Here is a 25,815-nt window from a genome sequence, read left to right as displayed (position 1 = left end):
TTCTTTTCTCCATATGGTCTGGTCCTGTCCACACCTTGCTGCCTTTTGGTCATAGATTCTCACTGATCTTAAGCAGATTACCTTTTTAAACCTCAAGTTGGATCCTGGGTATATGTTGCTCAATGTATTTGGCACTAAAGTTAAGGGCCGATATACTAAGCTGTTCTTAAGTTATGCCACCTTTTATGCACGTAGGAAGATAATTCTTCATTGGAAAGATGCTACACCACCCACAGTATTTACTTGGCGCTCTGTTTTAAACTCTTGCCACTGTATAGAATCACTTACCCTAACCGGAATTTCCCAAGCAAATTGGATAAAATCTGGTCGGGATGGATAGATGCTTGGGGCTTGGAGGTTGCAGACGATGATCTAGGTCATGAAGCTGTGCCTTGATAAATACATACCTTGTGTGGTCTCTCACCCTTTGTTATGTGGAGCATGTAACTAATCTTTTTACTTTGGGTCCCTGTTCTCCCTCCCCGCCTCTATGGTTTTCTCCTGTATCCATATAGTACAATACACTCCTCTGGGATATCAGCAAAACTGCTCTACAGTGCCTTGCAAAAGTATTCACCCCCCTTGCCATTTTTCGTGTTTTGTTGCCCTACAACCTGGAATTAACATGGATTGTTCGAGGATTTAAATCATTTAATTTACAGAACATGCCCACAACTTAAGATTTTTTTAATTATTATTATTATTGTGAAACAAACAACAAATAGGACAAAATAACAGAAAAAGTTCATGTGCATAACTATTCACCCCCCCTAAAGTCAATACTTTGTAGAGCCACCTTTTGTGGATATCCCAGCTCCAAGTCGCTTTATACAAGCCTTGCTACATCTTACCACTGGGATTTTTACCGGATCCTCCTTGCAAAACTGTTCAGCTCCTTCAAGTTGTATGGTTTGCGCTTGTGAACAGCAATCTTTGACTGACCACAGATTTTCTATTGGATTGAGGTCTGGGCTTTGACTAGGTCATTCCAATACATTTACATATTTCCACTTAAACTACTCAAGTGTTGCTTTAGCAGTGTGTTTGGGGTCATTGTCCTGCTGGAAGGTGAACCTCCGTCCTAGCCTCAAGTCACACACAGAGTTGTACAGGCTTTGCTCAAGAATACCCTGTATTTAGCACCATCCGTCTTTCCCTCAACTCTGACCAGTTTCCCAGTCCAGACTGCTGAAAAACATCTCCACAGCACGATTCTGTTACCACCATGTTTCACTGTGGGGATGGTGTTCTTAGGGTGATGTGATGTGTTGGGTTTGCACCAGAGTTTTCTTTGATAGCCAAAACGTTCTATTTTAGTCTCATCAGACCAGAGCACCTTCCTCCATACATTTTGGGAGTCTCCCACATGCCTTTTCACAAACTCAAAACGCACCATTTTGTTTTTTGCTGAAAGTAATGGCTTTCTTCTGGCCACTCTGCCATAAAGCCCAACTGTATGGAGCATACGGCTTATTGTTGTCCTATGTATAGATACTCCAGTCTCTGCTGTGGAACTCTGCAGCTCTTCCAGGATTACTATAGGTCTCTCTGCTGCCTCTCTAAGTTAATGCCCTCCTTGCCCGGTCCATGAGTTTTGGTGTGCGGCCGTCCCTTTGCAGGTTTTCTGTTGTGCCATGTTCTTTCGATTTGGTTATGAAAGATTTGATGGTGCTCATAGGGATCAAAGATTTGGATATTTATTTATTTTTTATAACCCAACCCTGACTTGTACTTCTCAACAACATTGTCCCTTACTGTTTGGAACGTTCTTTGGTCTACATGGCAGTGTTCGGTTAGTTGTGCCTCTTGCTTAGGTGTTGCAGCCTCTGGGGCCTTTCAAAAAGGTGTGTGTGGGTAATGACAGATCATGTGACACTTAGATTACACACAGGTGGACATCATTTCACTAATAATGTGACTTCTGAAGATAATTTGTTTCTTTTTATGGGCTTCATAACCAAGGGGGTGAATACATACGCACATGCCAATTATTTTTTTATTTCTGAAAAATAGTTTTATGTATGTATTTTTCTAATTTTACTTCACCAACTTAGACTATTGTGTTCTGATCCATCACATATAATTCAGATAAAAAAAAAAAACATTGAACTAAAGGCTGTAATGGATGTAACAAAATAGGTAAAAAGCCAAGAGGGGTGAATACTTTTGCAACGCATTGTATGTGATAATCCCTATTGTAACGTAAGAGTTACCGACTGTGCCTGTTCATTGCTTGTAATGTAAAGATTTCAATAAACCTTTTTGATTAAAAAAAAAAAAAAAAAAAAGGCTCGGTCTTGAAGAGGATAAAGTTCACATTAGTCCCTGCCCTCAAGAAGATACAGTCTAACTTCCCTATCTTAAATGCATACAAACACGCACGCACATACACGGACCCGCTGTTTACTCTGGTTCTAAAATTCCAGACTTTAAAAGGGGAAAAGTAATGGCATGTCAACATTAACTTTATGGGTGCCTTTAAGCTCTTAATCATTCTTTTCAGTGTATATCAAATATCATCTCTGCTATTTCCTATATAAAAACAGAAAAGAACATGACATGATAAAATCTAATGTAAAGCTACTAAGAAACAGAGTTTTAACAAAGCTAACCAGGTCTATTCCTTCACTGATCACTCGTCTCCTAATTTTATAATTGCCCACTTACTGATTTATTGGATTCCAGAGATGCAGAGGAGAGCGTGTCCCTGCTACCACGACTCTTGGCACTGAGCTGAGGGGAAGAGCTTGGAGAATCGTCAATATAGGGCATAAGGTCATGTTGTGTCCTTTGTTCTTCTGTAGTGCCTGGAGGTGTTCTACAATTCGGTGCATCTGAAAAAGGAGAAAACATGGTAAAAAATGTATTAACTATAGTAAAATCAGATTACAAAACATACAATTACTAGAAATAGAGAGCAAAAGAGTCTGTTAAAAGGAAACATTACATTTTTATCTATCATCCTTGATATCAGCTTCATATTTTTATTTTTTCTACTTTATAAAACACAGAAATTTGTAGATCATCCACCAGATTTAGCTACTAGAGGCTCAATACAATTACTTTGTTTCTTTTTTAACCCCCTCCCGACCAGCAGCTGCAGTTGTACTGTTGCAGGTTGGCCTTCGTGGGAAAAACGACGTTACCTTGTGTTGCGGCGCCTTTTGGCCACTAGGGGGCACGCACCGCTGAAGCCGATGCGACTGTCCGGCGGGCGCAATGACCACCGGGTACCCATGATCGCTCGTGACAGAGTGAGAACCGGGATCTGTGTAAACATACAGATCCCGGTTGTCTCAGGGGAGAGGAGACAGATCGTGTGTTCATACTACATATGAACACCGATCTGTCTACTCCTAGTCAGTCCCACTCCCCCTACAGTTAGAACACACACTAGGGAACACAATTAACCCCTTGCTCACCCACTAGTGTTAACCCCTTCCCTGCCAGTGACATTTATACAGTAAAGAGTGCATTTTTATAGCACTGATCGCTGTATAATTGACATTGGTCCCACAAATGTCCGGTGTGTCCACCGTAATATCGCAGACCCGATATAAAAATAAAAAAATACATAAAATCGCTGATCACTGCTATTACTAGTAAAAAATAATAATAATAATAAAAATGACATAAATCTATCTTCTATTTTGTAGTCGCTATAACTTTTGCGCAAACCAATCAATATACACTTATTGCAATTTTTTACCAAAAATATGTAGAAGAATACATATCGGCCTAAACTGATGTTTTTTTTTTTCGATCTTTTTTTGTTTATAGCACAAAAAATAAAAACCTCAGAAGTGATCGAATACCACCAAAAGAAAGCTCTATTTGTGGGAAAAGAAGGATGTCAATTTTGTTTGGGTACAGCGTTGTACGACTGCACAATTGTCAGTTAAAGCAACGCAGTGCTGAATCGCAAAAAATGGCCTAGTCATTGAGCAGCCAAATCTTCTGGGTCTGAAGTAATGGTCGTTAAGGCAGAAGTTTTTTTTTCACCCTAATGCATTCTATGCATTAATGTAAGAAACCTTCTGCACTCAGCTCCATCCCCTGTCCCCCTAAATACTTACCTGAGCTAAATCTCAAACCAGCGATGTGCACGAGAGCCAAGACTCTCTCGGCTCGCTCTCTCCTCATTGGCTGAGGCAGGGCAGCGGGAGCTGATGGCAATCACAGCTAGTGAAAAGGAAGCGGGGGTGGGTCCAAGCTGTGCGTTTCTTCTAGACACACAGTGCCGGCTCAGGAGCGAACAAACACACACACACACACACACACACACACACACACACGAGTGCCCCCCGAGCAAGTGGCTGGTTATGGGAAAACTCATTGGGGGGGGGGGGGGGTATGGGGATCAGGGCTAGTCTGTCCAAATCAATTGCACAGAGCAGGAAGGTAGAACATGTTTGTTATTTCTTTTAAATAATAAAAAAAAATGCCCATAGAATCATTTTAATTCCTCATCAGCTTAGGGCTAATACAGTTTTTTGGTTTTTTTTGTTCTGTTCAACAAGTAGGTTGAACGTAAAAAAAAACTAACCCGATTCCTCCACGCTGAGCTATTGTAATCTGACAGCACAGAGACTTTCCCGCTGTCAGAATACACTGATCGGCATTGCTGGCTTTAGCCTGCATCGCTGATCAAGTGGGGAAAATTTGATCAAATGGTTGTACAGAAGTTGATTGGAAGAATGATTTCTTTACAACCTTCCTCTATACATGGATTGAGATTTGGCCAGTCCCTGCTGAATCTGACCAATTTTAAACCATGTATGGCCGACTTTAACCACAAAAAATAAAAAAATAAAAAAAAAAGGGAGGAAATTGTTTTCAGTCAGACTGTTGATTTATGTACCCACATTATAAGAATGTGTGCAAGACTGGATTCACACCTAGGCAGTTTTAGTGCTTTTTGCATTTTGAAGATTTGCACTACAGAACGTGTTCCATAGGATGAATGAACTGTAGTGCAAATCTGCAAAATGCACTAAAACTGCGTAGGTGTGAATCCAGCCTAAAGCAGCACCAAGGCCAGCCTTACAAAATTTTTTCTGCAACCAAATTCGCTCAATTCCCCCATAAACACAGACAGTGTTGGGAAACCCAACCTCAAATGAAGCAATGTATATAGTTAGAGCATGTCAAAATTACTACGGTAGTTAAAAAGCACTTTGTAACCTGCTTCCCTATTATGGCTGTTGTGAGTACCCTATAATAATGACTGCAACTGAAGTTGGAGTCAGTGGTTATGGATATTCAGAAAATAAAAAATAAAAATCAGGCCATATACCGAGTGAATAAGGAACTATTAGGAATGCATTAGGGACCAGCCAAAATTCTTTGTCAGCACCCCAGTGGGCACCACTCCAGCAAGAGCCAGGAAGAAAATGGTGACACAAATGTGGTACCTGAGTCCAATCAGATACAGGCCCAAGACAATAGTCACTGCATTCAGCTACCTGTGCCGATTAGTATGATGGAAGAATCAGGCTGAATCTTTTATTAGGCCCTAAGCCGGCCACAGACAGTTCCATGTTGGGGCAGGATTATTGTACCCAAGTTGATTAAACAGTTCACCCCCAGAAGGATTTACCCCCTTCCTGATCAGAGCAATTGCGTTTTCTTTTGGTGGTATTTGATCACCTCTGCAGTTTTTATTTTTTGCGCTATAAACAAAAAGACAATTTTGAAAAAAAAGCCATTTTTAACTTTTTGCTATAATAAATATCCCCAAAAAGATAAAAAATAAAAAAAACAATTTTTTTCCTCAGTTTAGGCTGATATGTATTCTTCTACATATTTTTTGGTAAAAAAAATAAATAAAATCGCAATAAGCTTATATTGATTGGTTTGTGCAGAAGTTATAGCGTCTACAAAATAAGGGATAGATTTATGGCATTTTTATTATTATTATATATTTTTATTAGTAATGGCGGCTATCTGAGATTTTTATCATGACTGTGACATTATTGCGGACACTTGACACCAAAATAGCGATCAGAGCTATAAAAATGCACGAATTACTGTGTAAATGGCACTGGCAGGGAAGGGGTTAAACACTAGGGGGTGATCAAGGGGTTAAGTGTGTGTCCTAAGGAGTGATTCTAACTGTGGGGGGGAGGGGCTACTACTCACATGACAACAATCACTGCTCCCGATGACAAGGAGCAGTGATCTTTGTCATGTCACAAGGCAGAACCGGGAAATGCCTTGTTTACAAGGCATCTCCCCGATATTCCACTCCGCGATATGATCGCGGGCACCCGGCGGACATTGAGTCTGCGGGACCCGTGGTCACAGATCATGCGGCGGGCGCGTGCCCACAATGTCGCTTCTTAAAAGATGTACCTGTATGCCCATTTGCCCAGACATGCCATTGTGCTGATGTATATCGTCGTGTGCTGGTTGGCATGTGGTTAATTGATCAACTTGGTTACAACCAGCCTGTTGGATTATTGCCAGCAGCATTAGCCACTAGCAATATTTACTGTGTTCTCCCAGCCAGAGCAGCTCCTCTGCCAGGAGAACACAATAGCTACACAGGAGGGATTCCACCATCAACATTGACTGTTGATGGGGGAAAGTGAATGATTTTCTTTCCTGCAAAACATGATTGTGGGAAAGAAAACAACACTATCTATGGTCGGCTTTTAGGCGTGGGTAGAAGGCACAGATGCACTGTCCACAGCCCCACTGCTGGCAGTTTGAAAAAGTCTGAGAGACTTGGAGCTGGTGAGGCTGGACGGTGCACAAAGTGCTACTAATGTTTAGGGCAGTATGCACCCAGTGACGAATATCCTGAACACAGACGGTTTGTGTTCTGGGTATCTGTCCCTGGGCAGATGCTGTGCTCAAAGTTGGTCGGTGCACCATCCAGCCGCAGCAGCTGTCAGTCTCTCATAGACTTTTATAAACTCCCAGCAGCGAAGCTGGACGGTGCATCTGTGCCTTCTGCCCACACCTAAACACTGGAGTCTCATGCCAAACGCCCAGTTTGCTCTGGTGTCTCATGTAAACAGATTATGAACCAACTTTCTGTACAGACCAGTAAATCTGCATTATGAATAAACTCTACTGGTATCATCTACATGATCACTTGGAATTTCCAAAAGGTCAAAAAGAGGTAAAAAAAAAAAAAAAGCCCTACTCTTGCTTCACAGTACGCAAAAGAAGACTGGTGGGGAGGAAGTGTTACACGGTGTAATAATTAACCAATTAATACTATCCACTTGTATGTGATATATTGTTTCCATAGTAATTATCATACATGACTGCTTTCCAAAGTCAGTCTGATTGAGTCTGCCCCCCCTCTATTCCCAGCTTTTGTGTACGCCGCTTTGCAACATAATTGAGTGCAACATATATGCAACCAACCCTGTGAAAAACACAGCTCTGTTCTGCATGATTATGCAGAAAATGAAGCAACAACAGCCGAGGCGGTGGAAACAGATGAAAGCAGACGGAGCCCCCTACTCGTCCCCCTGTGCTCGTAGTGTTTATATTTTTGGCCTCATGACCCGTTTTTCTAGATTTTCTCATTCCTTCCTGCACTGCTTTGCCCGCTTTGCTCTCGGTGCCTCGTTGACATACAACATAGGAACTGGAGAGTGGTTTTTCCAGTCTGATTGGTGAGTTAGGAAACCGTGTCAGTTTCACACAGATGTAATCTCAAAGAGCGTCATACACGAGGGTTAGGGAGTGGAATGAAAAGAGTGATGACGGCATCAAGACAGACAAATAGTTTGCACATGTGGGAAAAGGTGACCTGTGACACATACGGGATGCATGCTTCTACTGGACACTCTATTAGATAGCTGTGTGCCACAGGACAGGAATGCAGGACGATAAGTGAACAGAGCCCATCTGTGTGATTGTAACTCCCATAGTGTTCAGCCAGGAAACCAGAATCCAGGAAATTGCCCATCTAATGGAAACATCCAAACAGCAGCCAAAGCTCAGCAACACGCCAACCCATATTAGACTGATCACAGCTTTGTACCTTTACCTTGTGGTAGTTATAATGAAAATAAATGCTATCACCATCTTCCATTGTTATTTCCCAATCCTGAGGCTGGTATGAAAAAGAACTGAAGCTGATTAGTGAAAACCAAGAAGGTGACTACAGTAGATCAACAGTTCCCACCTGCCGTTCTTCTGCCACAGATTTTAGTGATTAAAAGCATACATTTGATTGGCTGTACAACACTACAGGAAGGACTAACAAAGGCTGACGCATGCCAATTTCTTCATGCCTGCTTAATTTGCACTTCTTGTGACAAGCTGATAAAAATGGTGCATGCTACTTTGTTAATTTGTGCATGGTGGTGGTGCTATAGCCGGCCATGCACCGGCTTCATAAGTGTCCCTGTTGGTCCTCTCACGCCTGATGTCGTTTTGGTTGACAAACTGGAGAAACCAGGTGGAAAATTGTCGACCTACCAGCGGCTGCATCCAGTTTGTGTATTCTGACAGCCACCGCTAAAAGTTGTTGGAATAAAAACAGCCTGGTGGCAGGGATTCATCCACCTGTGCTGTTAGCACAAATAGAGGAATCTATTCGATATCTTTCCTTAAGCTGTCATGAAAAAAAAAATCTAACAGTGTATGGCCAGCTTCACTCTAGTGTGCGCCAAACTTTTGCGCAAATCTGAGGCAATCGTCATCTCTTTCTTCTCTCCTACTGGCATTGTGGCACCTTGCTGGTCGTCCATACACACCCCCCTCTTCTCTTCTTGTTGCAGTGCTAATCGTCTCTGTTCACAAGTGCTTGATTATTTGACATATATAGGAACTGTCACATAGCACTTTTTTATTTCAATATGTTTTATTGGAGTTTATGGAACATATCAAAACAAAAAGTGCAAACATTATCTGCCACAGAATAGTGCTCACATAGAACTTTTAACATCATCTGGTGCAACACCACATAGAACAGGTCTTAGAATACTATTAATTTGGTGCAGAGAAAACATGACAATATTTACACCACAAAGCTTATGTATTTTTCTCCGTTAATTCTCTGCTTCATCCTTTCCTTTCTTGTATTTGGTCTACCAGACCCATTCAGTTCTTTTTCACAGAAAAATGATTTTTAGAGTTTTTCCTGAAGGTTTACTGGATTGTCTGTTGCAATCAACCACCAAAACTATAATCTACATCAGCGGTAGGCAACCCCCGACACTGGGGCCGCAAGCGGAACACAGAGCCTTTTTTGCCGGAACTCGACTCCCTCCCCATCAGAAGAGCAGCGCAGGGAAGTGTCAGTGAGACACAAATGCATTCCAATTTCAGAATTCCCCACCCACCCCTGCACTGAGGGGGGGCACTGTGCCCCCACACATTGGAAAAGATAGGAAATATCAGTTCTCTAACTTTGCTGTATCTGCGATCGTCAGCTTTTGTGATGGGGAAGAGATTGGGTGCTGTTCTGCTGGGGGGGTGGTCCCTGTTCCAAGGAGGAGGATGACTAAGGCCGCGTACACACGCGCGGACTGTTTGCCCAACCTTGTTCGTCAAACAGTTTCGGCAAACAGTCCGCTCAAAATTTGCATGAGCGGACTTGCCCACACACGAGCGGACTGTTTCAGCAAACTGTTTGCCAAACAGTTCGCTCAACTTTTGAAATGAACGGACTCGCCCACGTAAGGAGGAGGCAAATCCGCCCATTTCGAGCGCGTGTACAGGTAGGCGGGGCCCGCGAAGGAGACGTCGCGGGCTCCGCCGCCTGGAATGGGCTTAAAGGGGAACCCCCAACGCCGAAAAAAATCGGCGTGGGGGTTCCCCCAAAGTCCACACCAGACCCTTGTCCGAGCACGCTACCCGGCCGGCCAGGAAAGGGGGGCGAGCGAGCGCGCCCCCCCTCCTGAGCCGTACCAGGCCGCGTGCCCTCAACATGGGGGGGGTGCCTTGGGGAAGGGGGGGGCCGCGCGGCCCCCCCACCCCAAAGCACCTTGTCCCCATGTTGATGAGGACAAGGGCCTCTTCCCGACAACCCTGGCCGTTGGTTGTCGGGGTCTGCGGGCGGGGGGCTTATCGGAATCCGGGAGCCCCCTTTAAGAAGGGGGCCCCCGGATACCGGCCCCCCACCCTATGTGAATGAGTATGGGGTACAATGTACCCCTACCCATTCACCTGTGAAATAAAGTACAAAAAAAAACACAACACAGGGAAAAAATATTTTATTGCACAGCTCCGGGGGTCTTCCGTCTTCGGGGGTCTTCTCGCCGGACTCCTCCGCTATCTGTGTGTAGCTCTTTTACTAGCGGAGGAGTCCGGCTTTCTTCCTCCCCGCCGCCGGCCTCTTCTCCCGACTTCGGGGGTCTTGTCCCCCTCTTCGGTTCTTCTGCCGGGCCACCGCGCCTTCTTGTAGCTTTTACAGGCGGTGGCCCGGTCTTCTGTCGCCGCTGCCTTCCGTTCTTCTGTCGCCGCCTTCGGTTCTTCTGCCGGGCCACCGCGCCTTCTTGTAGCTCTTTTACAGGCGGTGGCCCGGTCTTCTGTCGCCGCTGTCGTCGCCGCCGCCGCCGCCTTCCGTTCTTGTTCTTCTTCTTCTTCTCCTGGAGATGTTGACTCGACGAGCTCTCCGGCCGGAATGCCAGGGCCGCGCTGTGCGGTCACTTATATAGTGACAATGGGGCGGTGTCACATGGTATATGTCACATGGGTTGGTCACATGGTGACCCCGCCCCCTTACGATGTCATAGTCCCCATGTGACATCAACCCATGTGACCAACCCATGTGACATATACCATGTGACCCCGCCCCATTGTCACTATATAAGTGACCGCACAGCGCGGCTCTGGCATTCCGGCCGGAGAGCTCGTCGAGTCAACATCTCCAGGAGAAGAAGCAGAAGAACAAGAAGAAGAACAAGAACGGAAGGCGGCGGCGGCGGCGACGACGACAGCGGCGACAGCGGCGACAGAAGACCGGGCCACCGCCTGTAAAAGAGCTACAAGAAGGCGCGGTGGCCCGGCAGAAGAACCGAAGGCGGCGACAGAAGAACGGAAGGCAGCGGCGACAGAAGACCGGGCCACCGCCTGTAAAAGAGCTACAAGAAGGTGCGGTGGCCCGGCAGAAGAACCGAAGGGTGGGACAAGACCCCCGAAGTCGGGAGAAGAGGCCGGCGGCGGGGAGGAAGAAAGCCGGACTCCTCCGCTAGTAAAAGAGCTACACACACATAGCGGAGGAGTCCGGCGAGAAGACCCCCGAAGACGGAAGACCCCCGGAGCTGTGCAATAAAATATTTTTTCCCCTGTGTTGTGTTTTTTTTTGTACTTTATTTCACAGGTGAATGGGTAGGGGTACATTGTACCCCATACTCATTCACATAGGGTGGGGGGCCGGTATCCGGGGGCCCCCTTCTTAAAGGGGGCTCCCGGATTCCGATAAGCCCCCCGCCCGCAGACCCCGACAACCAACGGCCAGAGTTGTCGGGAAGAGGCCCTTGTCCTCATCAACATGGGGACAAGGTGCTTTGGGGTGGTGGCGGCCTGGTACGGCTCAGGAGGGGGGGCGCGCTCGCTCGCCCCCCTTTCCTGGCCGGCCGGGTAGCGTGCTCGGACAAGGGTCTGGTGTGGACTTTGGGGGAACCCCCACGCCGATTTTTTTCGGCGTTGGGGTTCCCCTTTAAGCCCATTCCAGGCGGCGGAGCCCGCGACGTCTCCTTCGTGGGCCCCGCCTACCTGTACACGCGCTCGAAATGGGCGGACTTTCCGAGCGGGAACATTCCGCTCATTTCGAAAGTACAGCGGACAGGCCCACACACGGGCGGACTGTTCGCTCAAACACAGTTTCAGCGGACAGTTTTTCGGAATTTCCGAAAGACTTTGTCCGTCCAACTGTCCGCTGAAACTGTCCGCTGAAAGCCCACACACGAGCGGACTGTCCGCCCAAACACTGTTCAGCGGACAAGGTTGGGCGAACAGTCCGCCCGTGTGTACGCGGCCTAAGATTGGCCACTGCTGAAGCCCTGTCCACTATCTGGAGGAAGATGACTCAATTGATTGGCCCTACCAATCTCAGAAAGAAGGGATTTCACTGTGATTGAGAAAAAATAAATAAAAAAAATCAGATGACAGTTTGTGGAATTGTTTCTGGGAACTTTGTTGAAATTATTCCTGAACCTTTATACTCTGTGTCCCTTTAAGTCACAGCCAGCATCAGCGCAATGAAAATCACACCCAACCACTTTTTTTCAGCTGCAGGGGTCCAACTTATGATCCTGCACACAGGCCTACTGCTTTTAGAAAATGCCCCTGACCTGAGCTCATCATTGTGCATCCTTTTCAGATGCTTGTATGTGACATCACATACATCCCATACATCACATACAAGCACGTGGGCTGGATGCGAGAGTTGGATCAGCATGATGAGTGTGCCAGGACAGGTAGATGTGTCTCATCTGTTTTCTTTTCACCACTCTGCATATCACGCACATCATAGATGAGAAAGGGGTACAGTGGTGGAGCAGATGAGCAGGAGGGGTTCAGAGGTGGGACAGAAGAGCAGGGGGGTACAGCGGTGGGGCAGATGTGCAGGGAGGTACAGTGGTGGAAGAGATGAGATGGGGGTTTCAGCAGTGGAACAGAAGAGCATGGGGGGGGTTCAGTGGTAGAACAGAAAAGCAGTGGGGTAGAGCAGTGGGGCAGATGTGAAAGGAGGTGTATTGGTGGGACAGATGAGCAGGGGGTTACAGTGATTGGGAAGAAGAGCAGGGGGTACAGAGGTGGGGCAGATGTACAGGGGGGGGGGGGGGGAGTACAGTGGCGGGGCAGGGGAGAAAGGAGGTACATTGGTGGGACAGATGAGCAGGGGGTTACTACGGTGGGGCAGATGTGCAGAGACAAAAAGGAGGTACATCGGAGGAACACATGAGCAAGGAGTTACAGTGGTGGGACAGATATGCAGGAGGTACAGTGGTGGGGCAGATGAGAAAAGGGGATTACAGTGTTAGTACAGATGAGAAGATGCAGCCGCGTTTTGTGGGTGGATTTAACCCCTTTTTGGCCGCTAGTGGGGGTTAAAACCGCCCTGCTAGCAGCCGAATAGCGCTGCTTTACAGCTGACGCCCGGGGCAGCTCAGTGTGAAAGGGGTCTTATAAAAAATCCTTTTCGTGATTGAGAGTGTAAAGTTGACATTTTTTTGTTATAAAACGCTCAATTTCTTTGAAAACATTTTTTTGCCACACTGTGCTCAAAAGTTTGCCTACCCCAAATCTATATAGATTTTTTTTTCTAGATATACAATTGTGTTCCAATGTTTGGTCAAAGATTATATATATTATTATTACAGGTCCTTAAATAACGCTGCTAGTTATATATTGTACATTTAATTCAGGCCCTGCCCTCAAGGAGCTTACCAACTAAGGTCTCTAACTCACATCCATATACATACTAGGGTTAATTTAGACAGAATCCAATTAACTTACCAGCATGTCTTTGGATGGTGAAAGGAAACTGGGAGTAACCCCCACCCCCCCAAAAAAACAAAAAACAAAAAAAAAACCCCACACAGGCACAGGGAGAACATGCAAACTCCAGGCAGGTAGTGTCATGTTTGGGATTCCAACCGACAACCCTAGAGCTGCTAGGCGGGAGTGCTAATCACTTTGTTCCTGTGCCATTTACACACACACACACAAACTCAATCTCAACCATCTAGTGAGTTCAGATGTCGAACTGGCCCTCACTCTCCAGTAGAGCTGCACGATTCTGGCTAAAATGAGAATCATGATTTATAAAATAGATTATGAGTCTCTCACGATTCTTGTGGCGTAACATCATCTTTCACATTGAAACAAACAATTGGGCCAACTTTACTTTTTGTTTTTGTTTTTTTAATCATTGAAGTGTATTTTTTCCCAAAAAATTGTGTTTGAAAGACCGCTGGGCAAATACAGTGTGACATAAAATATTGCAGCAATTGGTATTTTATTCCCTAGGGTCTCTGATAAAATATATATAATGTTTGGGGGTTCCAAGTAATTTTCTAGCAAAAAATATTTCATTTTATCTGAAGAAACAAGTGTCAGAAAAAGATTTAGACTTTAAGTGGTTAAACTTCCTGCATTTACACCTTGTTTAAAAACTTAGCAGACTGCTTGGATTTTTTTTTTTTTTTTCACACAGAAGTTTATCCCTTTGATCTAAAAAGGAAGAGTTTGTTACAATGTTTCATTTTAAAAACTTGGCAGACTGCCCTGATGTTTTCTTTTGACAGCTGAGTGAGCAGATAAGTCTCTCTACTTGTTATATGAAAGAATGGGGGGGGGGGGGGGGGGTTTGAATCGAGATCACGATTTTTTTAATGCTTGATTGTGCAGCTCTACTCTCCAGCTCTCATCTCTCTTATAATACTTGTTGTCATTCACTCTTCTAAAACTCACCCCAAGGCACGCTATATGCTTCGATGAGAAGAGGAACTTGGCAAGTCTCTTTCGGAAGATGACTGGGGAGCTATATGAGAAGCCACAGCAAAAACCTCATGTAACATACTGGCTACAGAAAGCTCATACAAAGTGCTCTTTAGATGGTATCTCACATCCATCCGATTTGCTAAATATGTTCCCCAATATTCACTATCATGTTTTTGAGCGTGTGGTCAAGAAGGCACAATACTACGTATTTGGTGGACTTGTCTAAAAGTATGCAGATTATGGATTCATGTATATACCCTAATCCAGTGGTTCTCAACTTCAGAACTCAAGTAATCCCAACGGGCCACATTTTCCTTTACTTTGCACAGCTGCTTTAAAACAATATCAATGACATGGTATTGATAAAAGCCATTTTATCTAAGGGAAGTTCCCAAAACACGGATTTTTAAATACTCTATTTCACTATATAAGCTCATTTTACTGTTAAAAATAAGTGTGAAATGCAGGACTCTGGTGGGTGTAACAAGATGTCTGCTTGCTGCCTTCTCACTGTATCCTTACAGTCAAGGAGTGTGGGGTATAGCAAGATGGCGGCAACAGAATGTGACTTCCGTTACAAGATCTGACGAAACACCCCAATGTGGAAATTTTCTTTTCACTTCCTGTCCCATAGCCAAATCTGAAGAGGAAATCCCTGCAGAATAAGGGAAATCTATTGGGGTCCCCAGGTCACTTGAACTAGTGCCTCCATTGGAGGATTTCCCCTCTATTACTTTTCTGGGGACAACCCACAATTTGGGATTTGCTTTTACTTTCACTTTCAATGATAATGGTAAACAGGACAAATAGAGCAGGGTAATCTCCCTAACAGGGGGTACAGAGAATAGGAAATAACCTAATAGGTGTTCTACTTCATCTCCACTCTGTCCAAAAGTTTTGCCTTTAGTTATACTTTAACGTTTGCTGCACCATATTGTTACTTGTCCCTTTCCATACCTAGACTGTTTCCTGGTGACCCTGAACTTACACCTTGCTGTGCCTGATTGCTGCCCTGTAGACTTACCCCACCCACAGTGGTCTGTTCTACCCACATTTCTGTCACCCGGTTTTCACTTTAGTACTTTATGCGTCACTGACCCATAAGTATTTTAAGAATTCTGACTTTGTTACAATTGTATTCTGCCTAATGTTAGTTTTGAGCCTGTAATAAGACCAAATAGAGCCAGGGAACTAGCATTTTCTGAAGGAAGCCAGCAATAGCCCCCATTATTCTCTCAAGGCAGATGTTCTTTAACAGTTGATCCTTCCACAGATACTTAAATAACAGAGAGACGGAAGGTGAAAAAAAGAGCACAGTAAGGTGGGGTCCCGTTCTCCGTGTTCTCAATGTTCCATATATCTTACATCACAGATAGAAAACACAACTTGCTACTAGGCAGGCTGAATTTGTGTGTCTCCAGAATGACTACAACGAAGCTACGGTTTTAGAAGTGGAAAATAGCAGTTCTTCCTCTCGTAATAATTGTGCCTGGCACACAATGCCAATGACTGCCCAGAGAGTTAGATCCTGAGTAATACTGCAGCTATGCCAGGCAACACCCATTAGCATAACAGTTTCTAAAGCCACAAAGACCAGTGTAAACAGATCTACATTTTACACTTGTGTTGCTCACGTCTGTTTAGAGCAGGGCTCTCCAAACTATAGCCCATGGGCCATATCCAGCCTGATGAAGAGGTTTTTTTTCTGGCCCTCTAAGGCTGGATTCACACCTATGCATTTTTAGGGCTTTTTGCAGATTTACACTACAGAACGTGTTCCATAGGAAACCATGTTAAATGGACTGTAGTGCAAATCTGCAAAAAGCACTAAAACTGCATAGGTGTGAATCCAGCTTAAAGATAAGACACACTGCAAAGTGCGTGTTCCTTTGCAGTCTGGTTTTAATAGCCTTTTAGTTCCAATGGGCTACCAAAACGTATCAGAAAAAGTACAAGCTGTGCCAGAATAAACCACATAGTACGACTGTACCATGCAGCTTGGTGGCCACAAACGCGTTGAGCTTGCAGCTTGTGTTTGGAGTGCCATTAACAATTAAATGGCACCTGCACCCATCCTGCAAGGACAGCACATTCATGTGCAGCGCCGGAAACGTCCCATTCCTGCAGTGTGTTCCAGTGTGAATAGGCCCTAAAAGGGGACTCTGATGGGGATCCTAAATGTAAGAGTGGGCACTGATGTAGGAGAGACTTTGATAGGGACTACGATATAAGGGGGCTCAAGCTTATTTGGTATGTCTTTGCTTTTTTTTATCTCGGTTCTAAATTATATCATGGCTATTACAAAAAAAAATACAAGCAATTCATTTGATTTGTTTATAAATCAGATTTTTTTTTGCACGTTGAATATTTGAAAAATATGTGATGTGGCCCCTGTAGTCTCCTGGTTTAGAGACTAAAGCCCAAACTTTGTGTCTATAGAAATGTGCCCTGGTCATTAGCCCCTGTTCTTCAATTCCTAAGCAGCTGGGGTATGATTTTATCAGCATGCAATGCGCTAGGCTCTCCCCAGGGATCGCATTGTGTTGGCAACCAATCCGAATGATGGCTACGGGCAGCGATAACAGGTGGAACACACATGTGGATTAGCAACGTTCTGTTTTGGATACAGTACACCTGTCACCTCATTACCAGCTGGAGCAGCTCCGTTCATCCACATCCCAGCGATTACAGTCCAATTAACAAGTCGCACACTACATACAGGACTCCAGGTATCTTCTCTGCATACAGACACAATCTCCCTGATTTCTAGTCACATTTTGCAAACAAGTATTTGAATTTGGAACACACCTTTACATATTAATAACATTTTATAAAGCAAACTTGTACTAGGAAATACAGAGCCTTCTAGTGCTGATCTATCTAGACCAGTAGTAGGCAACCTTAAAGAGGTGGAGGTCTACCTGAAAACCATGGGTGAAGTCAGTCAAAGATCACCGGTCACAGTGCCACCACTTCATATCCGATTTAAACCTCTAATTGCTGTACTCTACCATGTTGCAACTGCATGCATTGCACGGCAGTGGAGTTCCACCCAAAAATTGAACTTCCGCTGTCCAGATTCTTCCCCCCCCCTCCGTTGTCACATTTGGCACCTTTCAGGGGGGAGCAGATACCTGTCTAATACAGGTATTTGCTCCTACTTCCGGCAAAAGATCGCTGCAGTATCTACAGCGATCTATGCCATGTCCAGCCCCTCCTCCACCCCCCCACTGTCTTCTGGGAGACATACAGGTCCCAGAAGACAGCAGGGACCACTCAGAACGCGCAGCGCGACTCGTGCATGCGCAGTAGGGAACCGGGCTGTGAACAGCCGATTTGACTTTTTGGAAGACAAAAGCTGCATATGCTCCAAAATGGCAGGTCAGCAAGCCCAGACCGCGATCTACTGGTAGATCGCAATCTACAGGTTGCTGACCCCCCGCTATAGAAAATGCTAATTGCCAAGCTGCCATTCTGGGGTTGATTTACTAAAACTGGAGAGTGCAAAATCTTGTGCAGCTCTGCATGGTAGCCAATCAACTTCTAACTTCAGCTCAACTGAGCTTTGACACAAAATAAATAAAAATAAAAAATAAATCTGGCAGCCGATTGATTTTTATGCACAGTTGCACCTGGTTTTGCACTCTCCAGTTTTAGTAAATCAATCCTTCTGAGTCTAATACTGGCCATATACGATGCAAATGTGGAATGAAAATACAAATCGAAAGAAAAATTGTGTGTTTTTTGTATCGTTAGTGTGGTAATGTGCGACACACAATTTTCATACAACAGCCGAAGTTGACGGATCCAACATGTTGGGTTTTTCTACGAAAACAGTCCAAATTTTGAACTAATGGGAGTGTTTGACGATTTGACCTAAGAAACAGAACTGCGCATGACAGCGCGACCCGATTTTGTACAGTAGGGGTGTGTCCAGTAGAGGTGTGGTTAAAAAGGTTAATTACATTACTTCCTCTATTGGCATGAAAACAGTGTTTGGAAGTACGATTTTCGTACCCAATTGATGGTACACTCGCATTCTGTATGTGAGCTCCGCTTTCGTTTATCGCTCGACGGATCCATCGAAATTCGCATTGTGTATGGCCTGCATAAAGCTTCAGTACTTTCTGATTCGCTGACTTAGAACAAGAATGCAAATCAGGGTCTCTGACTTGACTCTGCATATTTGTTCCAAGTCAGAGACTCAGAATGCACTGAAGGCAGAGACCACCAGGCAACTAGCAGTTTCAGAAGGAGGATACCAAGGGTAGCCTTCTCTCAGCACAGGTTTTCTTCTTTTATAAACAAACCAACTAGCACTCAAATATCTTACTGATGAGCAAGGAGTACACTCCATACATTTCTACACATGACCTAGTCATTCCCAGAATACCTTGAAATAATATAGCACATGGACTCACTTATGCTGACTCCAGAGTACTTCAAAAGTACAATAGAGAATTGCAGATCAAGCTATAGGATTAAAAGTAAAACTGAAGGCAAACCCCGTCAGATGCTGTAAAAAAAAAAAAAAAAAAAAAAAAAACACTGTCACATGCGATTTCCCTTCACTTCCTGTCCAGTAGCCAAACAGGAAGTGAGAGGAAATCCCTGAAAAGAGAGAATCCCCGATTGTCACCAGAACTAGTCCACTTGCAAGATTTGCCCTGTTCTGGTGACAACAGTTGTACTTTAACCACTTTCAGACCGGACCATTTTGCTGGTAAATGACCAGAGGTCTTTTTACACTTTGGCACTGCGCTGCTTTAACTGGTAATTGCGCGGTCATGCAATGTTGTACCCAAACAAAATTTGCGTCCTTTTCTTCCCACAAATAGAGCTTTCTTTTGATGGTATTTGATTGCCTCTGCGATTTTTATTTTTTGCGATATAAACGTAAAAAGACCGCAAATTTTGAAAAAAAATGATATTTTCTACTTTTTGTTATTAGAAAAATCCAATAAACTCAATTTTAGTCATACATTTAGGACAAAATGTATTCAGCCACATGTCTTTGGTAAAAAAAAAGTCAATAATTGTATATTTATTGGTTTGCGCAAAAGTTGTCACATCTACAAACTAAGGTACGTTTTCTGGAATTTACGCAGCTTTTAGTTTACGACTGCCTATCTCATTTCTTGAGGTGCTAAAATGACAGGGCAGTACAAAACCCCCCCAAATGACCCCATTTTGGAAAGTAGACCCCCTAAGGAAATTGATAAGAGGCATGTTGAGCCCATTGAATATTTTATTTTTTTGCCTCAAGCGATTGAATAATGACAAAAAAAAAATTTTTTTTTTTTTTTTACACAAAGTTGTCACTAAATGATATATTGCTCACACATGCTATGGGCGTATGTGAAATGACACCCCAAAATAAATTCTGCTGCTTCTCCTGAGTACGGGGATACCACATATGTGGGACTTTTTGGGAGCCTAGCCGCGTACAGGGCCCCGAAAACCAAGCACCGCCTTCAGGCTTTCTAAGGGCGTAAATTTTTGATTTCACGCCTCACTACCTATTACAGTTTTGAAGGCCATAAAATGCCAAGATGGCACAAAACCCCCACAAATGACCCCATTTTAGAAAGTAGACACCCCAAGCTATTTGCTGAGAGGCATGTTGAGTCCATGGAATATTTTATATTTTGCCACAAGTTGCGGGAAAATTACAAACTTTTTTTTTTTTTTCACAAAGTTGTCACTAAATGATATATTGCTCATGCATGCCATGGGCATATGTGAAATGACACCCCAAAATAAATTCTGCTGCTTCTCCTGAGTACGGGGATACCACATATGTGGGACTTTTTGGGAGCCTAGCCGCGTACGGGGCCCCGAAAACCAAGCACCGCCTTCAGGCTTTCTAAGGGCGTAATTTTTTGAGTTCACTTCTCACTACCTATTACAGTTTTGAAGGCCATAAAATGCCAAGATGGCACAAAACCCCCACAAATGACCCCATTTTAGAAAGTAGACACCCCAAGCTATTTGCTGAGAGGCATGTTGAGTCCATGGAATATTTTATATTTTGCCACAAGTTGCGGGAAAATTACAAACTTTTTTTTTTTTTCACAAAGTTGTCACTAAATGATATATTGCTCACGCATGCCATGGGCATATGTGAAATGACACCCCAAAATAAATTCTGCTGCTTCTCCTGAGTACGGGGATACCACATATGTGGGACTTTTTGGGAGCCTAGCCGCGTACGGGGCCCCAAAAACCAAGCACCGCCTTCAGGCTTTCTAAGGGCGTTACAGTTTTGAAGGCCATAAAATGCCAAGATGGCACAAACCCCCCCCCCCAAATGACCCCATTTTAGAAAGTAGACACCCCTAAATTTAGGGGTACACTAGTGAGACTAGGTAATAAATGGCGGGTGCCCTGAAACTATAAAAAAATAACTAACCAACCAGCGTCACCTGTAACAGTTATATGGTGATCACTGGTGAAAGGGTTAACTAGGGGGCAATCAGGGGGCTTTATGCGGTAGTATATGGGGGTCCCTGGCGCTATAAAAAGCTGCGGCGAACCTAAATACCTACCTGCCTAACTAGCGTCACCTGTGACACTAATACAGCGATCAGAAAAACGATCGCTTATTAGGCTGGGTTCACACTGGAGCGATGCGGGAACGCCACGAATGCGCGGCGGGTTCCCGCATCGCATGCCTCCCGGCGGCAGTTCACACTGCCCTATGCGAACTGCTGGGAGTGTCAGTGAAATGTTAATGACACCCCCAGATCAGTTCGCATATCGCAGTGCGATCTGCAAACTTGGATCGCATGGTGTGAACACCCATGCGATCCGATTCTGCTGCGGACCAAAAAAAGGGTCCCGTGCGAGTTTGCGGCGGGTGCGGCGGGTGCGACACGAATTCAGCCATACTATCTGTATAGCTGAACTCGAATCGCACAGAGATCGGATGTGATTTGCACTGCAGTGCGGTGCGAATCACATCCGTTCTCATAAACCGCTGCAATGTGAACCCAGCCTTAGTGACACTGGCGACGGGGGGTGATCACGGGGTTAAACCTTTATTGGGGGGGTTAGGGGGGTACCTTAGAACTAAAGGGGGCTAACCCTAACTGCCCTAACAGTTATTAGTCACAAATGACACCTGCCGGGTGATCAGGGGGTTAAACCTTTATTAGGTAATAAATGGCGGGTGCCCTGAAACTATAAAAAAATAACTAACCAACCAGCGTCACCTGTAACAGTTATATGGTGATCACTGGTGAAAGGGTTAACTAGGGGGCAATCAGGGGGCTTTATGCGGTAGTATATGGGGGTCCCTAGCGCTATAAAAAGCTGCGGCGAACCTAAATACCTACCTGCCTAACTAGCGTCACCTGTGACACTAATACGGCGATCAGAAAAATGATCGCTTATTAGGCTGGGTTCACACTGGAGCGATGCGGAAACGCCGCGAATCCGCGGCGGGTTCCCGCATCGCATGCCTCCCGGCGGCAGTTCCCACTGCCCTATGCGAACTGCTGGGAGTGTCAGTGAAATGTTACTGACACCCCCAGATCAGTTCGCATATCGCAGTGCGATCTGCAAACTCGGATCGCATGGTGTGAACACCCATGCGATCCGATTCTGCTGCGGGCCAAAAAAAGGGTCCCGTGCGAATTTGCGGCGGGTGCGGCGGGTGTGGCGGGTGCGGCGGGTGCGGCGAATGGCTGAACTCGAATCGCACAGAGATCGGATGTGATTTGCACTGCAGTGCGGTGCGAATCACATTCGTTCTCATAAACCGCTGCAATGTGAACCCAGCCTTAGTGACACTGGCGACGGGGGGTGATCACGGGGTTAAACCTTTATTGGGGGGGTTAGGGGGGTACATTAGAACTAAAGGGGGCTAACCCTAACTGCCCTAACAGTTATTACAGTCACAAATGACACCAATGCAAAAAAAAAAAAAAAAAAAAATGACATTGGTGTCACTGTGACTGGGGGGCAGGGGTAATTGGGGGGGTGATCGGGGGGTAAAGGGGGGGTGTGAGTGTGCCTGGCATGTTCTACTGTGTGTGGGATGTGTTGGTGCAACTCACTGATCCGCTCTCCTCCGTGTCGGAACGAAAAATACCGACACGGAGGAGAGAATACATCACTTCCTCTCCTGTGTTTACATTACAGGAGAGGAAGTGATGTCACCGGGGATTTCCATTCGTCGGGAGCGATCGCGAGGGGGTGGCCATGAATGAATGGCCGTCCCCTCGTCCGGGATCGCTCCCGAACGAAAACCGACCGCCGCAGGCACCGGGCGGGGGCCCGATCGGGCCCCCGACCCGCGGGAGGCAAATCACGTACATGTACGTGCTTATGCCTGCCCGTGCCATTCTGCCGACGTACATCGGCGTGCGGCGGTCGGCAAGTGGTTAAGTAACCACCGATATGATTTTTAGGCCTCGTTCACACAGGACATACTGTACACCTGTGCAGAGATGCATTTACCTGTATGGGGATGCATAAATGTCCTGTAAATATTCGTGCACACAGTCCCAATGATGTCATTTGGGACACAGTGGCTGCATTGATACAACCACTATGTGCCAAAAGGCAGCAGGGACTGGAGAACTTGTCAGGATACAAGAAAATGTGATGGGGCAAAATACCTTCAAATTCTTGAGGAAAATCTACTGCCCTATGCCAGAACCTTGTCAATGGGAAGAAGGTTTATCTTCCAACATGACAATGACCTAAAGCACACAGCAAAAATGACCACACTGTGGTTGAAGGAGAAAAATTTGAATGTCTTTGCATGGCCTAACCAGAGCCCAGACTTAAACCCCAATAAAAATCTGTGGAATTACTTGAAGATTGCAGTCCACAAACAGTCACCATGAAAGGTAACTGAACTTGAGCAGTTCTGCAAAGAAGAGCGGGCAAATATTGCAAAGTCTAGATGTGCAAAGTTAGTAGAGAGATACTGTATCCCAACAGACTGAAGGCTGTAATTAAAGTAAAAGGTGGTCCAACAAAAATACTGACATATGGGGAGGATCCTCTTTCCAAATCAGTGATTCTGTTTTTGAATTATTTCTGACATGTTGGGGTTATATCTTTTACTTGGATGTTATACAGCTGGATACAACTACCTATAACCTTTTAGAATGTAAGCTCTACGAGCAGGGCCCTCCTGTACCTTTTGTATTGAACTGTAATTGTGTAGTTCCCCCCTATACATTGTAAAGCGCTGCGTAAACTGCTGGCGCTATATAAATCGTGTATAATAAGAATAATAAAAAACAAAAACTGTGTCTTCATGTCAGGATGCAAAGCAACAAAAATGTTGGGGGGGGGGGGGTGATTATTTTCTATACCCACTGTAGAGGTCTTGTAACGTCATTGTCTGATTAAAGCTTGTAGGAGGGGTTTTCATTCTACTCGGACTGTCCTATGAGGCTACAGGACCCCTGACTTCATCTGGATAGTGCAGTTTGGCCCTGTGCGGATTACATCATGCACCTTCCCAAGAGGGAAGAAAAAAAAAAAAAAAAACTTAGCATGTGCATAGTGACTCCTAAGACTGTCCTATCAGAAGATGGATTGGGGACAGTGAAAGAAGGGGGAATGATCAGAGAAGATTCAACAGCTTTTTATTTTTTTTTAAACACAATGCAGAGGATTAACCCCTTAGGTTCCACAGAGAGTATAACAAGCATGCTTTACTGCAATGCAGACGGATTTTACTGTTGTGCGTTTAGTACCACTTTAAGGCCTGTACAAACGACCAGAAAATTGTATTTAAAAAAAAACGCCATCGAAGCAAACGTATGATAATCTGATTGTTAGTACACAGCTTTCGCCCGATATTTTCCGAAAGGACAAAAATACCAGATCATGCGATTTGTATTTAATCAGAACACTTTTCATCCGAAAATACAATATATCACTTATATATTTTTATTCTGTTGTATGAGAATTTTCACACTTTTGTAACCTCTTCATTTTCGATATGAAACCTAGCAAGCAAAAAACAAAAGAAAAAACAAAAAACACGGTCATTTGTCCCATAATCTCATCATGTGTACTAGGCATTAAGGCTGGGTTCACATATATGCAAAATGGAGGGGTTTAACCACATCCAATTCGCATAACATGTGAATGTGACAGGCTTTCAATGGAGCCAGTTCACACTTGTGCGGGGTGGCCGCGGTGTGACTGTGAAAAGGGCTCTGTGTGTTTTTTTGGTCCGATTCAAGTATGAATTCAGAAAAAAAAAAAATTGCACCTGAATCAATGAACAGAAACGCACAACTCCAGACTGCAAACCGCAACCACATGTATGTGAACCCGGCCTAAAGTGTGGTTAAAGTGCAGCAGCGTATTATTGTGCACAGAGGAGAAAGTCTCTGGCCGCCATCAGAGTTTTGGTTGGACTGGTAGAAGTACTCATTTATGCTGCGTACACACGACTGGACTTTCCGGCAGACTAGGTCCAACGGTCTTCCTGATGGACTTTTCAGTGGGGTTTCGATGGATTTCCGAATGAACAAACTTGGCCACACACGAACAACTAAGTGCGTTCGTTTTGAACGTGATGACGTAAGACAGGACTAAAAAAGGAAGTTCAATAGCCAGTAACCAATAGCTTCCCTTGCGTCGTATTTGGTCTGTTGGACCAGCATACAGACGAACAGTTTGAATTGAGTCCATCGGACATATTTGGAACATGTTCTATTTCTAGGTCTGTCTGATTTTTTTAAACAAAAAACGATCGGATTAGCCCACACACGATCAGATTGTCCGACGGACTGATTCTATCGGACCTAGTCTGCCGGAAAGTCCGGTCGTGTGCACGTGGCATTATTGCTCATAGAGAAGTCTATGGACGGATTATAGACGGTCACAGGCAATGCTCGCATCAAGCCAGGAGTGGACATTGTGCGACCTCCCTAAATCACTTTTTTTCTTCACCTCCATCACACAATTCTTCATTATCAATTCTATGGTCTCTTCAGCTACACAAATCCCTTTCCTGTAACAATCACACCTTTACTGCAAAGTTTAAAGACAATGACAAAACGTGTCCCTTTGATGCCAATACAAAAGCTGTTTGTCACCTAGAGAATCCAGCGATTTGCATTCAATGCAGCTACATGACAGCAGATTTCTCACTTAACTGAAACAGAGGATTTAAAACAAGGTCATCCGAGGTTAAAATAAATATACTAAAACATTTTTACACCTCTAACTGTAAAATGCAAATTTTGTCAGGATCCATCTCCGATTAATAGGATGTCTATTTTTTTTTCTTTTTTTATACGTCAAAAAAGCGAAGGTGGGAGGGGTTGCGAGATGTGGGATAACAATACACAAAACACAAAGAAGCTTTAACTGGCTTGGCCATTAGCAGAGCTAGAGGTGCTCAAAGCCTGATAA

The 25,815-nt window shown here is 44.6% G+C and overlaps 1 protein-coding gene across 2 annotated transcripts in view; it reads right to left on the bottom strand.

The window, feature by feature from the left end:
- BCR (BCR activator of RhoGEF and GTPase) overlaps positions 1–25,815 on the bottom strand; it is a 96,378-nt gene that overhangs the window by 50,856 nt on the left and 19,707 nt on the right. For both annotated transcript variants that reach the window (XM_077461532.1, XM_077461533.1), the window contains exon 2: positions 2,668–2,834. In XM_077461532.1, coding sequence (XP_077317658.1) covers positions 2,668–2,834 — 167 coding nt within the window. The remainder of the gene's footprint in view (positions 1–2,667; positions 2,835–25,815) is intronic.

The sequence above is a fragment of the Lithobates pipiens genome, unplaced genomic scaffold, assembly GCF_037356315.1.
Source record: "Lithobates pipiens isolate NorthernLeopardFrog02 unplaced genomic scaffold, aLitPip1_a1.2 Scaffold_3, whole genome shotgun sequence".
Classification (NCBI taxonomy): domain Eukaryota; kingdom Metazoa; phylum Chordata; class Amphibia; order Anura; family Ranidae; genus Lithobates; species Lithobates pipiens.
Note: the sequence above shows the minus strand (reverse complement) of the source record. Positions and strands in the feature narration are given on the sequence as shown.